Source organism: Ceratina calcarata, unplaced genomic scaffold (genome assembly GCF_001652005.2).
Source record: "Ceratina calcarata isolate Rehan_Ccalc_2016 unplaced genomic scaffold, ASM165200v1 scaffold16.2, whole genome shotgun sequence".
Classification (NCBI taxonomy): Eukaryota; Metazoa; Arthropoda; class Insecta; order Hymenoptera; family Apidae; genus Ceratina; species Ceratina calcarata.
The window spans coordinates 257,117-274,568 of NW_017137284.1; the positions used below are offsets into that span (position 1 = coordinate 257,117).

Here is a 17,452-nt window from a genome sequence, read left to right on the forward strand (position 1 = left end):
TAGAGAATTAATTAGCACTTGTGAACCAAAGTTTCCAGTTAAGCTTTAAAAAAGTTGGAAATAATGATAGAACAAATGTTTAGCAATCAAGAAGACCTTCGAAGTCACGTCATCATAATTCATGAGAAAGATCGCTAAACGTCACGGAATTTCTCAAAGAGACTGATTACATACTCAAGAAGTTCTCCAGTTCTGAATGAATCTGTGGTACGTACACCTGGGCTCAGGACAGCTGACTGATATAAGGATGGTTTCATCACCCAGAACAGTCTCTCAATTCTTATATCTTCTTATTGATTAATAGAATTAAATCATTAAAGCTGGTTGGTGTCAATGCATTACACCAACACCTCGTTTGTCTACTTCATCCGACTGATTATTCGAAAACGATCAAAAATTGTATAAAAACATTATTTTATAACCCTTTCAACCTTATAATTTTAATGATTAGTGATTTCGATAAAAATCCGTGGCATAACATCGAGGAGGGATCACGACCGTAACGAAAGTTGCATGCGTATAACAGGTTGGACTTTGCAGTTGTGCAAACTCTAATCGCAGTTCGCAAACGGATTCCGCTAATTAAACGAGCATTCGTGGAATAAGCTTTAGCAAATTAAGCGTACAGGTGCATTGAGTTTCCCGACCGATGCGACGCGGCCTTTCAATTAACAGCCAGTGAATCACATTTACCGCGTGTTCGTACGCGTGCTTACGTCTAGCCGCGCGGACACGTGTACGCGGCTGACGTCGAATTTCTTTGCGTTTCGTCCAATCCATTTCTAATTAATTAGCGACTCCGTTACATAATCCCCGGAGCGTGTCGACGATTCGATCATCGGTAATAGAATAATCGGCTCTTTCCGGAACTCCTCACGTTCTCTGTGACTTCCTACTTCAACCGGATTTAAATCACTTTGCAGTAATCCGTTCCCTCATGCGAATTTCATGAATAGCTTTTAATTGCCAATTATCTTTCTTCATTAATTCAATCTTGAAAGAGATGTTTTACGTAAATTATAAATGTTGCGTCGATTTAGAAATTAATATTCATCGAAACGACGTTTTGATTGAGGATGTTGAATATTTGATAGAACCAACAGGAAAGTTTCACTTGTTTTTCGCATGAAAACCAAACTAGTTTAGAGTCTCAATTACATACGTGTCAACTATGCTGACCTACTACGTAGTTGAAAGTTAGATTCGTTACTAATTACACATAGTTACATCGGAAATATGTTTACTTCAGTTTGGCATTGCGCAGTCTGGCTTCCTAACGAGCTTCCCCTGACGATTCTGATTAAATTTAACGTTGGCAAATCAATTTCTTAACTCGATAAAACGACCTTCTTTTCTTCAGAACTTCAAACACTAATAACCTTAACCACCGCGTGAAAGTGTGGTACGCGTTTCCACCGGCTAAATAACTCGCAACTTTTCTTAATCACAAGATTATGTTTTACGTCGAATTACACATCGCTTTCCGTCCAAACCAGAATAAACTTTACCAATTATTCAAATCGCTAACCGGCTGTCTGACCTACTTATTAAATCTTCGCCAGAAGGGAAGAAACGTCTAGTACAGCGTTGGCATGAATAAGAAACAAAATCATGAAAAATTTATTAACGCTTTGTCATTCATATACCGCGATAATAATAACTTTATCGATAAATCTATTCTAATTATACTAATCAAATTTCTGAACTTCAAGTGATATCTAACATAATACCATTTACGATTTATCCAACTAAAAAAAGAGCAGGGTGAACTTTACCTACTTATTTTTATGCTGTTTTTTTTATATGTAGAAGTCGTCTGTGACGGCACGAAAATATTCTATCTGCTAGGAGTGGAACGGAACGAGGTTGGATCGAAAAAGGGCGGCAACCCCGTGGCAGGGCGGCGGGGAGGGACGGATAAAAGGCCATGAGATTAACGCATCGATTAGTTCGAACACGGTGGAACATACTTCGGCACTTTGCCGTCGTGCACACGTTTCTTTTTCACCTATTATTCGAAAAGCTCCTCCGCGTCGCGTCGCCCTTCATCCGGAGCTTAAACCCGACGATGGGACCGAGCCAGGCGGCGGCCTTCGCGCTTAGGCTGCGCTCTTTTTTTTTTTACACGGAGACTTGTCGCTCTTGAAAAGCCTATGTCGAAAATCCTCGCTATTTTAAAGCTCTTACCTACCCCCTGTCGATCTGAATTCCGGTTTGACGGATGCGCAGCCCTGATTCCTTTGCGTGAGAATTGGATTTTTTTTATGCGAGGAAATAGGATTTTCCAGATGATTTGAGGTTTCGTTCGCGGATAAGTTATATTAAAAAGCCGTCGATAACGAAATTGAGAACCGGTCCCAAAAAAATTGTCACTTAATGATTGTAGAACATACTTGATAGTTATTTAAATATTAAATGACTGCCATATTGGATTTGAAATTTCTTAAAATATGACGGCATTTAAATATTTGAGATGCCAGAACGAATTTTCATCTCGAACAGGAAAGACGTCGAGAGATTAAAATTTATATTAACGCGTTATTTATGGAAGAGAGGCGTGGACATTTTGGAGAATTGAACGAGCGTTTAGATTCCGGCGTGTAGGAACAACGCTTCGAACAGGCGGATCGGATAGGAAGTACTTTCTGTGAATTTATTTCGCTCGATCGTCGCACGTGTTGCAATAAAGTATTGCATATTGCATTGTTGCGTATAAGCTTAATTCAAAGGAAACTATCAAATATACGGCGAGCGTATAAATAACGGCGTATTGCGGTGTCCAAACGCGAAAATGCAGGAATCGAAATCGAAATAGAATTCTGCTTTATGGACACCTTTCTGCAATTTTTAAGTTCATTTCCTTTGCTCATACTTCCGTTTCGACACGCAGCTTTTCATTGTTCGTCGAAAGAGAAATTCTGACACAAACGTGAAACGAAGATTTCGTTTTCGTTTCAAAGTAATTTCATTATTGCCTGTCCATTATGCTCCGCGCTCGAAATTCATTTTCGTCCAATCAATTCGCGGTTCGATACGCCTGCCGGCAAAACGTTCGCGGCAACGAGCCTTCGGAATCTTTTTTCGCAACCGGAAACGTGCCCAGAGCACGGTTTAATGTACGCCAGCGCGGAATCGCTGTATAATAATAATAACAACAACAATTCGAAGTGAATTCGTGCGAAGAAACGCATTAACGAATTCGTCCTTCGTTTCGATTTTCCCCGGTCGCACTCAATAACCAATTTCGACTAACGTTTCCCAATTCCTTTTAACAAAACATCAGCAGTTTCGATTATATCTTTTGCATTACTCTTTACTCTCCACAAATGAAACGTTTCATGCAATTTCATTTTTCTCACTGTTTTAAATCTGACAAAAAATCGCGAGAATTGTGATTAATTCTTCAACCCTGGTTTCGGTATCCAAACGCAGAGAGTCATAATTTATTACACAAACGAAGATAGAATTAAACTTGCAGTTTCGCTGTGCGAATTTCTACTAATTCAAAGTGTAATTATAATTAGCTGTATAATCGTGACCACGTCAAAGCGAGCCATCAGCTCTTATTTAGACCGTACGTTTCTCTACGCGCACGGTGGAATTCAAACTGGAAATTATTACAAAACACTGCGGGAAAACGTTTATATTACCGACAACACTTACTGCGTCGCGACCTAACGATCATTATATTGCTTCCGGCTTGGCGACGCTCCGCCAGAAGATTACCGAGCGAAATTGAATTGGTAACTTCTCTGCTGGGACAAACGTTTAGGTACATACCGTAGGTTACCGCGATACGCGGAAAGGAACATATTGCCGCTTGCGACACTTTTAAAATGATTACGCGCCGGCTCGGCGGGAGAACAAAAAGGAGATTGGAGAGAGGGAACGAGAATCGTACCGAAGAAAGAGCGTACGAACTCTGACTGTGGCAATTTACGAGTTTAACGCGAAAATGTCGAGAAATAAGAGGGCCAAAGCCGTCGAATCGTTCCTCTTCTTTTCTTATTACTATCCTCGCGGATTTTGGCTCTCATATTTGCACTTTGAACGCGATCTAAGTCTCTTCTATCAACTGTCTGCATTTTTTTTAGTATAAAACGAGAAGGTGATCTTATTCAGTTTGGTGATTCGTCATATTGGATTAACATCGTGAACGAGACACACAGTATAATTTATATTAATTATTAAATATTCTATATCTGATTAAAAGAGACTTGAATATTAACCTGACCTGAAGGTTATAAATCTCGCAACTAATTTCTTCTCGACTCCACTCGAAATCTTCTTAATCGGCCAATTTCTTGCACGTGATCGATCCGTGCCATCCGAATGCAAATCAAATGTAAATTTCAGTCGACCCAGAGTCTTCGTGTCTTTTTTTTTCTGGCTGTGAACTTTGTTCATTTGAATCCTTAAGGAATGCGTCGTTCTTATCCACGAAAACAACATTTCAGTCATGTCCAATCCAAACTCTTTTCGATTTATCATTTTGTTAATTAATAATGGTAATGGAATACAAATATCCCAGTGTGTAATACTCGATCCGAAATGGGAGAACAGTACCATTTTAACAAATTCCATTTCATAATATAAATGTAATAAAATATAATAATTAGACAGTCAAATCTTTACAAAAAATTAATATGCAAAATATGCAGAAGTATGTACAATGTATGTGCAAAATGTATGCGAAATATATCTACGATACATGCAAAACCATACGTAAAATAGTGAAATTAGTCGCATAACTTCACTTACTTTCCATAAAAATATGCATTTGCATAAAAATCCGCTTTCGCATGTTCGTAAGACAACGTAGTTCGTCTTAGTTTTTAGGCAAATAGCCTGCGCTAACGAACCGTTCGTCAAGGATTCTAACGAGAATGTCGAAAATGTTCTTCCCGGGGATGATTCCTCCGCGCATCCAATTAGAAAGTGTCTGCGTCTCCGATTGCAGCACGCGCGTTTCCTTCGGTTGTTTCCGTCCCCGTTCCATCCACCACCACCACCGCCTCCTCCGCCCGATTCATCCCTCCGATTCGAACTACATAAGCTCTACTTACCCTCGCAGCCATAGTGTTTGGCTTTGGTTTGAGGTTTGGTCGCGCCAAGCCGCGTGTTTGCGGTTTTGCTGTCGGTGCTCCGGAATAGTCCTCCACTATTCCGTGTACGTGTGCCCACATACACACGCCCCGCGTTCTACGTGTCCTGGCGACAGATTCGAGCTGTGCGGGACGATCGATAAAACGATAGATATCCTCACGTGAGAGCTTAAAGCCGAGTTATTCGAGTCACTAGGTTATTCGAATGCACCGACGCTTCTTTCTCTCAGACATCCAAACGCGACAGAATTCCATTAAGATTTAACAGATTCTATATTAGATTCCTAATACATTTCTATTTTAGGAAACGCGCAATGTATTCTGTTGTAAAATAAGAACATACTCTAACAAATGTGTACAATTTTTTCCTAAATCAATTTAAAATTCACTCTTCGTTGTACAGTAGTCAGTTCGACTTTCGTACATCGCTTTAACAGTACAACTGCAAATCGAATTCATTACTCATTCCTGAATTCCTACACAAGAACGAAGGGATAATGAACTTCTTGGAAGTCGACGGGGTCGTCGTCGTCGTCAGTGTCCGAAGATCAATTGGAAAATCCCCTTCAGGGGCTTGCTAATTAATTACGGTTTAATCTGAATGGAACTTAATATACTTCGGGAAGCCAAGGAAAAATTTCCGGATAGACAATTTATGAGAGATAACTAGTACGAAACCCGCGTCGTCACGCCGTCGGCTAAATAAATAATGAAATGGTGGCGAAGTTTATGGCAGCACTCGTGCCGAGCTGCTGCTGTAAAAAATGTATTTCTTCTGATGAAATGAATTGTGAGGATGACCCGTGTTTATGGTACACGCGCTTAGGAGAATATAACTAGCTCCGTAAGAATATTTTTCGAATATTTGTAATACAAGCAGGATTATTATAACTCTGAAGATGATTATTTGTATATTGTGACGCCATACGAGAAGGTTTCCAGTTCTTGAATTTCTTAATTCTTATGATTGTGCGTCATCAAGAGTCGTTTGCTTCAGTATTGTACTGAATATTCATGTCTCCAGCTTGTCCAGACAATTTTCTCTTAGAACCGTAAAGAGGAGGAAGTAAGTCGGGAAAAAATATCCAAGTGAGGATCAAGAAATACATTTTCTTATCTGTTATCTCTTCCTTGTCCTATTTCCGTAAGCTCGATAGTAGCGGCCAATCTGGTCGAACGTCCCATACGTAGGCCAGTATATCGCAAAATAATATCATTAAACCGAGAGATTCTCTGTTAGATCACCCTCGCATCCGGCTGCTCCGATGACTATCTGCTACAAGAAACCCCATTCCTTCCCCTTTTTCTTAAGTAACGTTTCTTAAGTTATCGATTTTTCCTAGCAGCGGATAAATATTTAAGGCGTTCCAGTTTTCTTGCTGATACATGGGTCGCACAGTCGCATAAATCTCCTTCGAGGCGGCCATAGCAGAATGCAATTCAGATCGTCCTTTGAAGTTATTCTTTGTTTGCAACAAATCACTCGTATAAAGCAGAAACTAAAGATCATACAATTTACTGTATTTGTAATCTACTTTTAATTGATATTTGCATACGAATAAAAAATTACAAATAAATACAATAATAATTTTTCCCATGCCTTCAATTTATAATCAATACTGCATAGGTTCTTCATTATTTTAATGTACGCAAGTGGCTAATTAAATATAGCAGTCAATGAAGGGATCGAGAAATAGGAGTGAAAGAATTTTCAAATTACGTTGAATTCCAATGTTTCACGCGGAATAGATAAAGCGAAATTCCTACGCGACCAACTCACTTCGTATTGACTCGGACGGTCCAAGAATTTTAATATCTCGTGTTTAATGGTATTTTTCCTTACGTGTTACACCTTGCCTTCGACTCTCAACGCGAACGAATAAACATTTGAGTGACTGACATTTACAAAATGCCACTGCCGGATATCGAATGCTGTACAGCGAGGACTGTCCTGAATTTCTGGGAGTTTAAGCCGTTATTGACGCTATTTGTAACACACTTCTTACTGTGAAATTCAATTATTGTTGCGTTCATCTTTTAAATTAAAATTTCTATCAGCTCACCCTGTCCATACTTTACTATTCAATATCGTCCACTCACTTATCTCCGAAAGCATTGCTGACTATCAGAATTTGTTTACACGTTCTCTTAAAATCGTGAATTTAATCGAAGATGAAATTTTTAATATCTCGATTCTAAATCGAACGGTCAATGCATCGATCGCGGCCGCGATATTGGCCGTCGTGGCGAACGGGACGCGGCAATTACTAACCTTTCGGTATTCGCATAATTCCGGATGCGGTGAGTGGCGAACCGGATGATTGTACAGCAATAACGTTGATCTCTCGCGTCGAAGATGCGAGGCTATTCAGTTTAAGAGCGCAGTGTCGATTCGAGATATACGAGTCGTCGAGCACAATGGCTTCAGCTTTCGTTTTTATGAAAACGTTATTATTATATCTTAGTTTTTATTGTTAATAATAAAAGCTGAAATCTCGTGTGATTCAATTTTATTTCCCTCATTGGTGTTATTGGGTGATAATCTGAACGAATATGGGAATGGATAACATTGATTTGGGTTAGAGGGTGTGATTCGGTCAGTTTAAGCGCAGGGTTTAGTATCGTCGATCCCTCAGCGGCCTTTCTAAGGGGTTTCAAGGGCCAATAGGGGTCGCTATACGACTCCAGAGAGCTTCTACCTCGAAACAGCTCGTACAGCGTGGTAGAGAATCACCCGACAGTTTTGTCAACGATCAAACCTCCGTCTTTACGACGCTATTAAGTACCCTTAGGGTGTCGAAAGGATTACACGTATTTTTACCTCAAAATAAGAAAACTACATTTCTTCCTTTATAAAATTTTTGCATAAACTGTTGACCTATGAGTATTTTGTTGCAATTATTATAATTAAGTTTTCTCTTATAATCAGAGATACATGTAAAATTCATTTTTAATAACACCGTCATTTGTATAGACAAGAGGAGCTGTTTTGCTTACGAAGGACTCTGAACTTTAATTAAGGCATACAAGATTTGACTTGCTCCCCTCATTAGCGGCTCAAGTGCCATAACTGCATCCCCGAGGCCAACAAATATACGTTATAGGGAGAATCGTAACGAATTCTTGAATTAACGAACTAATTTTCTTTAATTAACTTCATGTTCCACGATCCTCTAATCAGGAAAACAAACTCGTACGAGAGAGTCGAGTGTATATGAAGGAGTTCAGGAACTTTTCAAGACGCGGTAAAATTTATTATTCGAATCAAGTGGAAGGTTGTCGTCAAATTGAAGAATCGTCAAAGTTTTCATTACCTTTTAATTGGGAAACCTCACGGAGAATAATTAAACTTCGACATTTGAATAGGAGAAAAGTGAATGAAAATGAAGATAAGAATTTACAAATTTCGATGTCCTCATAATCTAATAAAAATATTCGTGATCCGTTGTACATCGTCGATCGATAATCACAAGTACGTGGAATTAAAGTTTGGATGAAGATTCGGGAGACGAGGAGTCATGACGTCGCGTCGTGAACGCATCGGCTGATCTCGCCGAATGGATATTCCCGAATTTAAGATTCAAGAAACGGGGCGGTAAGAAGAAGAAGACGACGTACGAGTTGGCGATAGTCCAGGAGATGCCAATTCAATCTTACTCCCTGCTGCGGATGGAAAATTTCAGGTGGCCGACGAACTTTTCCACTCCTCGGCCACTGCAGTACTACTTCAACTACTACGTTCTTGAAGACTTGTCTCATATTTTTTATTCTCCGCTGTCATAAACTCGAACAGCGTCTCAGGAGCGACTACTTGTGTTCACGATTCCCCTTGATTCATTATGACTCGAAGCAATTCTGTATCAAACAAGACTGATTCTCCGAAAACGAAGTCCTGACAAAAGATGTCCTCAGTCCTAAACAATGGAGCCTCGCCGTATGAGCGCAATTAATTTACGCATCAGCAACGAAAGAGAAAATTGCTTAAGAAGCCGTCGAAATACGCAACGCATGTCTGAAAGATTCTCCTCCCTTTTACGGGGAAAACGCGTCACGAAATTAAGCTTAATAGAGCTTCTTCACTGATGAATTGCGATTCATCAAAGCGGGACACGACAGGATGCGCGATTTCAACTCGATGTAATCACAACGTCGTCGTCGTCGTCCTCGTCGTAATAACACGGAGCTTTCTCTAGGTGCCACTTACTTAGCGTGTATATTTCAACGCATATTGATGCGTTTCTCATGTCGAAATACGAGATTCCAAACGTGACATCCTAGTGTGTACCTGTTAACGTTTGTTACATGCCTGTTTATTGGCTACTCTTTTATTGCAAGAGATTTCGATCGATGGTTATAGTCGGTACTGTAAATACCTCACAAATATAGGTCTTTGACTTGTGTTACTTTAAAACCACGTGTGCGATATATATATGAATACTTATATAATTTATTCCTATCTAATTTTCGTACCCCTGAACGTGTTATTATTGCCCATATTTTATCGACAGGGTATAATAAAGTATCATACTTTGATTTTAAGGAGCGTATAAAACAGCCATATTTGCATACATTAATTCACTTACCTTGTACGGCCCCAAATCCTTGACACTGCAGGATAATTTCACATTACGTCCCGCTGACACTGTGATATTTCCTATTTGATCAACGAACTCCGGGTCTGGGACGGTGGTGACTGAAACCAAGAAAAACCGCTGTCAGCGTCACGATATTAACGCTCCGACTGTTTAATTAACACCCTCTACAGGGTTCTTAAAATTAACCAACAAATTCATTAGATGATATTAAAATAATTATAATTATCCTACGTTGCATTCGAAATTCGTATGTCGTAATTAATTTGCAGACTTTTATTAAGGGGTTAGACCATTCTAGAGGCAAAAAAATAGTCATGTTTCGCCATTTTTACAAGTATTGTTCTGAAAAAATAATTCTGTACAGTCAATTGCGTCAATTATAATAAAAACCCTATTTTATAATTCCGATTTATTTCATAGTTTCGCTGAAAAAAAATCACAAAATATGTCTATTTTTTTGCCTCTAGATATTCATTAATATTTTGATATAGTATATGAAAAGATATTTTATGTACCTTCGTACGTTACATGTATTCTTTATATTTGCTGTACATTCAGTTTTTCTATCTAATCATAATTTAAAACAATTGAATCATTATAAAAAATATGTATTAATTCAATACATGTTTGCATTGCTGGATGTATTTGATAGATCTAAGGATATTTTCTAAATGCTTAAGAATAAAATGTAAGCTACTGTGAAGGAACTTGAGAACTGCTAAGGCAGAGATTCGACATGAAAAACAGCAGAGTCCCTCGTAGTAAGCTGTCAACCCGCAAAGGGGCAAGCCGTAGGTAACGTACGAAGAGGCGAATGTCTTTTTTTTGCAGGGAGAACATTGAAGGGACAGGAGACACGATACGCGGGCTAGGGTGGCTGTATTTCCTGCGGAGGTCGCGTCGCACAAAGAGATCGAATCGATCGAAGGTAGAAGGAATGGTGGGCGCCGTCGTCGTCTATGGGGACGCGTGGATGCGCTTTGAGTTATACGAGGCCGCCGCTCGGACTGACAGCCTAGTTATTGAATACAAAATGCAATTTTTCAAGTCTGCCGCGCGGGTACATCTGCTCTCGCAGCCGCCACCCCCTCGAGCAAGTAAGAATCTCTACCCGAGCTGATGGAATCCCAACCATTTTAATATACAATGCGTAAAATCCTACGGATTTCCAATAGTCATGAACATACTGGCTTGCAAGTTTAATTATATATATATGTATTTATCCTCGCAGAAATGAATTTATTGACAGATGTATTTTCATTTATAAAAGTGAACGACGAAATCTGAACAACTAATCGACATTAAATGCTTATTTAAATCAAAACAAAATGCAATTATTTAATTGTACAATCTGTAAATATATGAATAATACAATAATGATCGATGTAAATATAATAAAATTACAAATGGTAGCACTCATCATCTCGTAATTTATAATAATTATTCTCGGAAACGGCGTGGAGCGAGTAAAAATATTACACGTAGGTACAAAGCATGAAAATGATCGGAATACCTTGAAAGGAATCCATGGTAACGAGAACGAGCTAATGGAAGCTAGTCGCCGGAAATACACATCAAATTTCAACGCTTCAGAGGACAGCGTAACGCGTTCGCGCGTTAAAACAGGCGGTAACAGGAGGAATCATAAATCAAACGTGTACACAATAATACAATTATATTGTTATTCCCGTATCGTTATTCCCATACCTCCATTTATCCTTCTGTCTACGTAACAAAGATCCCTTTGAATGCGCGAAAACCACGATGCAGTATAGACTATCAATTTCATTAAGAAATCGTTTCAGAGATATGCGTTCCTGCCTAGTTTCTATTTTAACTCTAATTTTATAGAAACTTCATATTCCATATGAATTTTCAATTACGAAATAGCTTCTGTCTTGTACAAATCAATTGCATTAAAACATTTCTTGAAAAAAACAAAAATTCCAAAGATTTTTGTTATGAATCGAGTATTTCTTTTTATTCTGTGCCAGCGAGAAGTCAAGAAACCGTCGAGGGATCGTCGGGATCGCGTGGGAGGTGCTCATGGATTCCAGTAGCAAATCTAGTCGATGAACCGGATAGAGTCCGATCTGCGATATACACTTACGAATTCTATGGAGCCTAATGGCTCTCAAAGCGCGTTGCTCAAACGTTATTACGGATTACACGCGGGGTAGCGGTCGACGAACGCGTGGAGACGAAGAAACTGTGTGAATATCTGGGGCTGAGGTAGGGAAAGAAGGGAAAACGAAGAAGTAAAGAGGGAGAGGGTGGGATCGTTACCTCTGAAGAGACCCGCCGCCACTCGAAAGAATTTCCTGCGCCGAGAGAGTACTACTTTCAAGAGTTCGAATGCGATTCCGCTAACGATCCGTGCAGCTGCACCTGTATCCTGTGCTCACCTGCAAACTCCAATCCGAGATCCGCGAGGAGAACCTTTTGCTGTTTCGAGACATCGACGTGCTTCAAGCTACCGACTAGTTTCGCTAACTTCGTGTCTCTTTTCCGATGCAATCCGAAACTTTCTCAGTAAGATATACTGTCCTTCGGAGTTAATAATGGTACACGACATACCCGACGTATTTGCAAACATCCTCTCGTGAAACCTTTGATCAGACTTAATTTTATTAATAATCCAAATGGATTCAGACAACATATTTTGTATAATACAACACCTTATTCACAGTTATACTGTTATTTACTTGAAAGAGGAAACAATTTTATGAGACGGGAAATTATTAACCACGTAAAGTGGACAGAATCCTAGCGACAAAGCGCGGTTGTTTACAGGTTGAATAAAAATAAACGCGGAACAGAAGAAGGAGCGAGTTCCGGTTTCCCAGCCGGTAGCTTGGATTTACATACGCGTGTACAGGGGCAAATAAATGGGACGGAAGTAAAACGGAGCGATGTGGTGGGAAAAGGTGACTCGTAAAAGGTGGCTCTCCTTGACTACTACTACTACTATTACTGCCGGTTGCCAACCGTGTTTCAGAAGTCCTGCGCTACTAAGGAATTCTCTTTGGGCCACTGCCATCGACTTCGCTATCTGTGTACCGCGCCAAAAGGAGCACGCGTGTGTACGCTTCCTCTACGCCGTGCATCAGACCGCATTTCAAACTCTACCTTCCTTGTCTTCGCTACTTAAGCGTTTGTTGAGGCCAGCCTCTCGCCCTAATGTTCCCAGTTCTCGAAAACCTCGAAAAGCAAAGATCGAAAAGGCTTCTTCGTTCAGACTTGATATCTTTGCAGGTTAACACCCAAAGATTCTCAAACTTCTTCCTCTCTTGGTCGATGAATTAGTTCATATATTAAATTATAGTATAATTAATACAGGAGATATTACGTCGTAAGAGTGTCAAGGAAAAATTCTGATTATCACGAAATTAGTGGAATCATCCGATAATTAATCAGTGTCAGACCTGAACCCCATTTCCATCGGCGATCAATTAACTAATTAGGTGTTAACCGTTAACCAATAAATCGGAGGAACAGAAATCGAGAGTGGAACGGAATGACTTCGCGGTTGCGTAAAGGGGATTAAGAGAAATAAAGAACGGGAAGCGTAATTCTTCAGGAGGAATCTTGTCGTTCCCATTTCACAGAAGACTTTAGGGAAGGTGAGGTCGTGAAGTATTAATTACGGGCAAAAGTGGACCGAGGCTTCCATAGGCGGGATAATTAATACGTTGCCCGAGTATCGACTGTCGTTCGAATTAACGAGCGCCCGGGGAGCGGTCAAAGCGACCGAAAGAAGGGTGCTCGGTGGGAAGGAGTGGCTCCTCCGAGGTCGACTTCTCTCGGGGATCGCGAACAGTCTCGGAGAGCTCAGACGTGACACGGTGCATTTTCCTATACATTCGCTAATTGGACGTACATGTCGAGCAAAATTTGTCAACTGATATTTTAAAAAAAATGTACAGGAGACAAGATTAATGAGTAAACTGCAGGTTTTAAGCATTTATAGAAAAACTGAACGTGCGCATATAAAAATTGCCCATAATAGGGGAGACTTAAAATCTTTTTATATTTACTACATAATAATAATTTTGAGAGATTAGAAACAAGGTTGCATTTATTGCAAATCTTTATCTTCGTGTTTGAAACAAAATTAACATTAGATTCAATGTGAAATCTGTTCTCAAATTCTTCTACACCTAAGGTCCTGTTATAAACATACGATAGAAATATTTGATTGTTTTACTTGTAGGCACGTTTCATGCCTCTCATTATTATGTATCCATCCTCCGGTTAAGTCTTGTTACCCAAGCAAACGCACGGTTGATTATTTTTCTAATTTTAACCCGGTTAAAAGGTCTAATTTAAACGCAGTATCTTAAATATTCCACAACCGCAGTTCGCGCTCATCCCAAATTGTTTATTTAACTCATAAAGTACTTTCGGCGACGTGCATCTACGCTATCATATAGAGCAGAGCACTAGTACAGCGTAGCTAGGAAGTAGGAAAACAAGAATTTACTCCTTGCAATGTTACATTCGGGGTTTTTCCGAACGGGTGTGCTGATAGAAAAAAATTGTGCAAATATTGAACGTGGCATCCAACAAACAAGTGTATTCTCACGTGTATCCGACTCTGTAGAAAAACCAATAGCGATGCAAGAATGACAGTGGCGAAGTAGGATTTCAATGATTTCAGTGTAAATATTTTAAACATAAAAATTGAAGATGTTTATGTACTTTATATTGAAATAATTTACAATACGAGGAGACGTGAATTAAAATATATTTGATAGGTTTTATAATACCCACTTTAGAATGGCATCATTTGCATTTACCAGTCACGAAATTTTATGATTTATTTAAAAAGGGGGAGAATGGGGCAATTTTTTGCACCACTGCGAGAAGTTGCTGACTCGCTACGTCTGCTTTTACTCGGGATTTATCACTCTCTTCTGAAAAATTATATCTTTTACGTTTAACAGCCCAGCAGGTTGAATAGAAAATTTCTTCGGTGAGCTCTTCGTGTATCATTATGCATATAAAAGCGTTATTTAAATCTAGCTTCCGTAAAATGAACAAAGTTATCATAGCTACACCTGACGTGCAAATGCCGAGAAAGCTGCTGCACGTACTTTGACGCGAACAAATCCAAGAAATGCAATTATCTCCGACATACAAGGAATAAATCGTTATCAAGGGGGCATTACTATGGGAGGTAGAGAGCGTTTTGGCAGGCATTAAGTCTGAAAGGTTGTACTCTCGCGAGTCGAAAGTCACGACGGCGCTACGAGGTAGAAGGGATGGAACGCGAGGAGGGAAGGAGCAACAGTTTATGCCAATTTTCCGGTCCAGGTAGCAGCGGAACTTGCGACACAAGCGACTCTGCCATACCGTTGCATCGAGGGATGTATCCTCGTGAAAATATCGCCGTTACACGACGGCAATACGCAATCGAGCGTGTGAAATATTTTCCGTGTGAACGTGCCGCCCGACGGGAAACCTTGTTACTCTTTAGCCGCTCGACTTCCTATGAAACGAACCTCGCCACCCTCCTCTGTCCTCCTCTTCCCTACCTCGTGCACTGTTAATAACCAAAATCGCATTTTCAATCTAGCCGCCAGCGATTCCCAGGTTTTGCTAAATAGCAAACGACAATACGAAGGATTTGTTATAAAAGCAGCTTTATGTGTGTATAACGTTTAAAGCATTCACGAATGCAACTTCTATTAACCAAAATTATTTATTATAAAAATTCTGACCTCACTGAGAAGATAACGAGTAATCCCGAATTAGTTATTTTCAGTTTAGAGCTCAAGACTTTTTGCAGATATTTAAAAATAATACTTGTATCGAAAGCTCTGAAATGTTTTCCCATTATCGATAGTAATTAACTGCTAATGAAAATCTCCGTCTATTTTGGAATCCCTGAGATGTCGACTCTCTGTCAATATGTATAATCTCTTCAATCAATTAATTTTTTCACCTAAATTAATTACTGTCTTTCCATAATGAAACTCTCAGACAAATCGTGACGTTAATTATATATGCCACGACTGACAAATAGGCAACCGGAAATAGCAAAACGGGATGAAAAAAAATCTGCTTACAGCTACATTTGGTTCCTTGAAACCCAAGTAAAAGATTATTGTTAAATATAAAAGTAAGGGCATAAAATTTTTCCCTCTGTGTCTGAAATATTTTTATCAATATGTTTCATATCAATGTGTCTGACCGATAAAGTAAAAGCTTTTAAAAACAGACTCTTGATTCTCATTGAATGACCTGGTGTGCGCGTCCGAAAATTTTTCTGTCTTCGTTTGCATGTCGCGATGAACGTCAGAAATAGTAGACTCTATTTTCTCGTCGAACCGTGAATAAATGATTCATTTCTGATAGACGTCCGCGAATGTCATTCTGTGTTTCGTCATCAAGAATTTATTTATTTGTATATATGTGTACTTATATATAATTTAGTGACATTTTATTTAAATCGCAGAGCAGACGTCCACGTTTATTATCTTTATTCAGTTTTAATAACAGCATTACATTTCCCTAATAAACTCTCATGCAGATTTACTTTCACTTCATTTAAGTTCTTAGTTTCCTCCATTCAAAGTTCTCAACTCAATTTAAATTCTTTAAAAAGAGGATTACACGTTTTCTCTTATTTCTTGTACAGTACAAACTAGTGTAATGATTGGAAAAAGTAAAATCTTAGACTTCACGCGTCGACTCATCAGCACTCTTTTTGTATTTCATACTTGACACAACCGAAGCGAGTTACCGTGATTGTCATATGCAGGGATTGCGTTTTACGCGAGCACGGATACCGTTTTTATCGAGACGCAGCCGCCAGGGGATTCACTTTATCTTGATTTCGTGTGTTTCCCATCGATGAGCTTCCTTTCGCCGTACGTTTCGCGGGAACGCGGGGGCGTGCGAACGTGCACGTGGTGCCCGGGGAAAGATTTTCGAGAACTGGATTTTTCAATGCCAACAACAGCTCAGCTGGCTGATACTACACGAACACGTGAACGGATTCCCTCGAGTGTCTCAAGTAGGCAAATGTTTCCCTTTGCCTTTCCCCAAGTCAACTGTTGTTTCAATCCGGTTAAAAATTTGTGTAAGAAACGATAGATGAACGTAGGAAATACTTTCTATATTTAATATCAAAGAATGCTAATGCAGAGTATCAAGTATTTAGAATTGATGGATACACAGGTTCAGTCGCTATCTAGAGTCAGCACCTGAGTGGGGAATCGTTCCTCCAGCGCAGATTAGTCGAGGCAGGGAAATAAATTGCGAGAATGCTGATACGAGCTGCTCAATCGAATCAGTAACTGGAGGAGGTAAAGTAAAGTCTAACGCCGCGCGGCGCGGCGCTACTCGCCGAGAAGATGGTCTGACAAATGACAGCGGTCTGTCTATCCCGAGACCAATGAGTCGTCCTTATCAGCCGCTTCAACGCGCGCAGCCCTCTCTCGATTTTTCCCCAGTTGGAAACGTCGAAAAAACTGTCGGGTCTATCTATCGATATCACTTCTCTGCCATGGTGGTAGACTGATGGTAGAAAAAACAACAGCCGAGGGTAGATAAACCTTTCTCTCTTTTTGCTCTACTCCGGGAAACCGTTGCCTCGCGTTTGGATTAAACGAGATTAACAGCAAAAACCGATTATCCATTTCAGTAATTATTTCCTTATTGTATGGAATATTTATGTAATTACGTGACGGTATAGAATAGATTTACCATCTGTGGCCATTGCATCGTTTGTGACCAATACTTCAT

General features: G+C 39.7%; 1 protein-coding gene across 4 annotated transcripts in view; it reads right to left on the bottom strand.

The window, feature by feature from the left end:
• Positions 1 to 17,452, bottom strand: part of LOC108632528 (lachesin) — a 268,437-nt gene that overhangs the window by 155,850 nt on the left and 95,135 nt on the right. For all 4 annotated transcript variants that reach the window (XM_026819746.1, XM_026819747.1, XM_018037179.2 and 1 more), the window contains one exon: positions 9,689 to 9,798. In XM_026819746.1, coding sequence (XP_026675547.1) covers positions 9,689 to 9,798 — 110 coding nt within the window. The remainder of the gene's footprint in view (positions 1 to 9,688; positions 9,799 to 17,452) is intronic.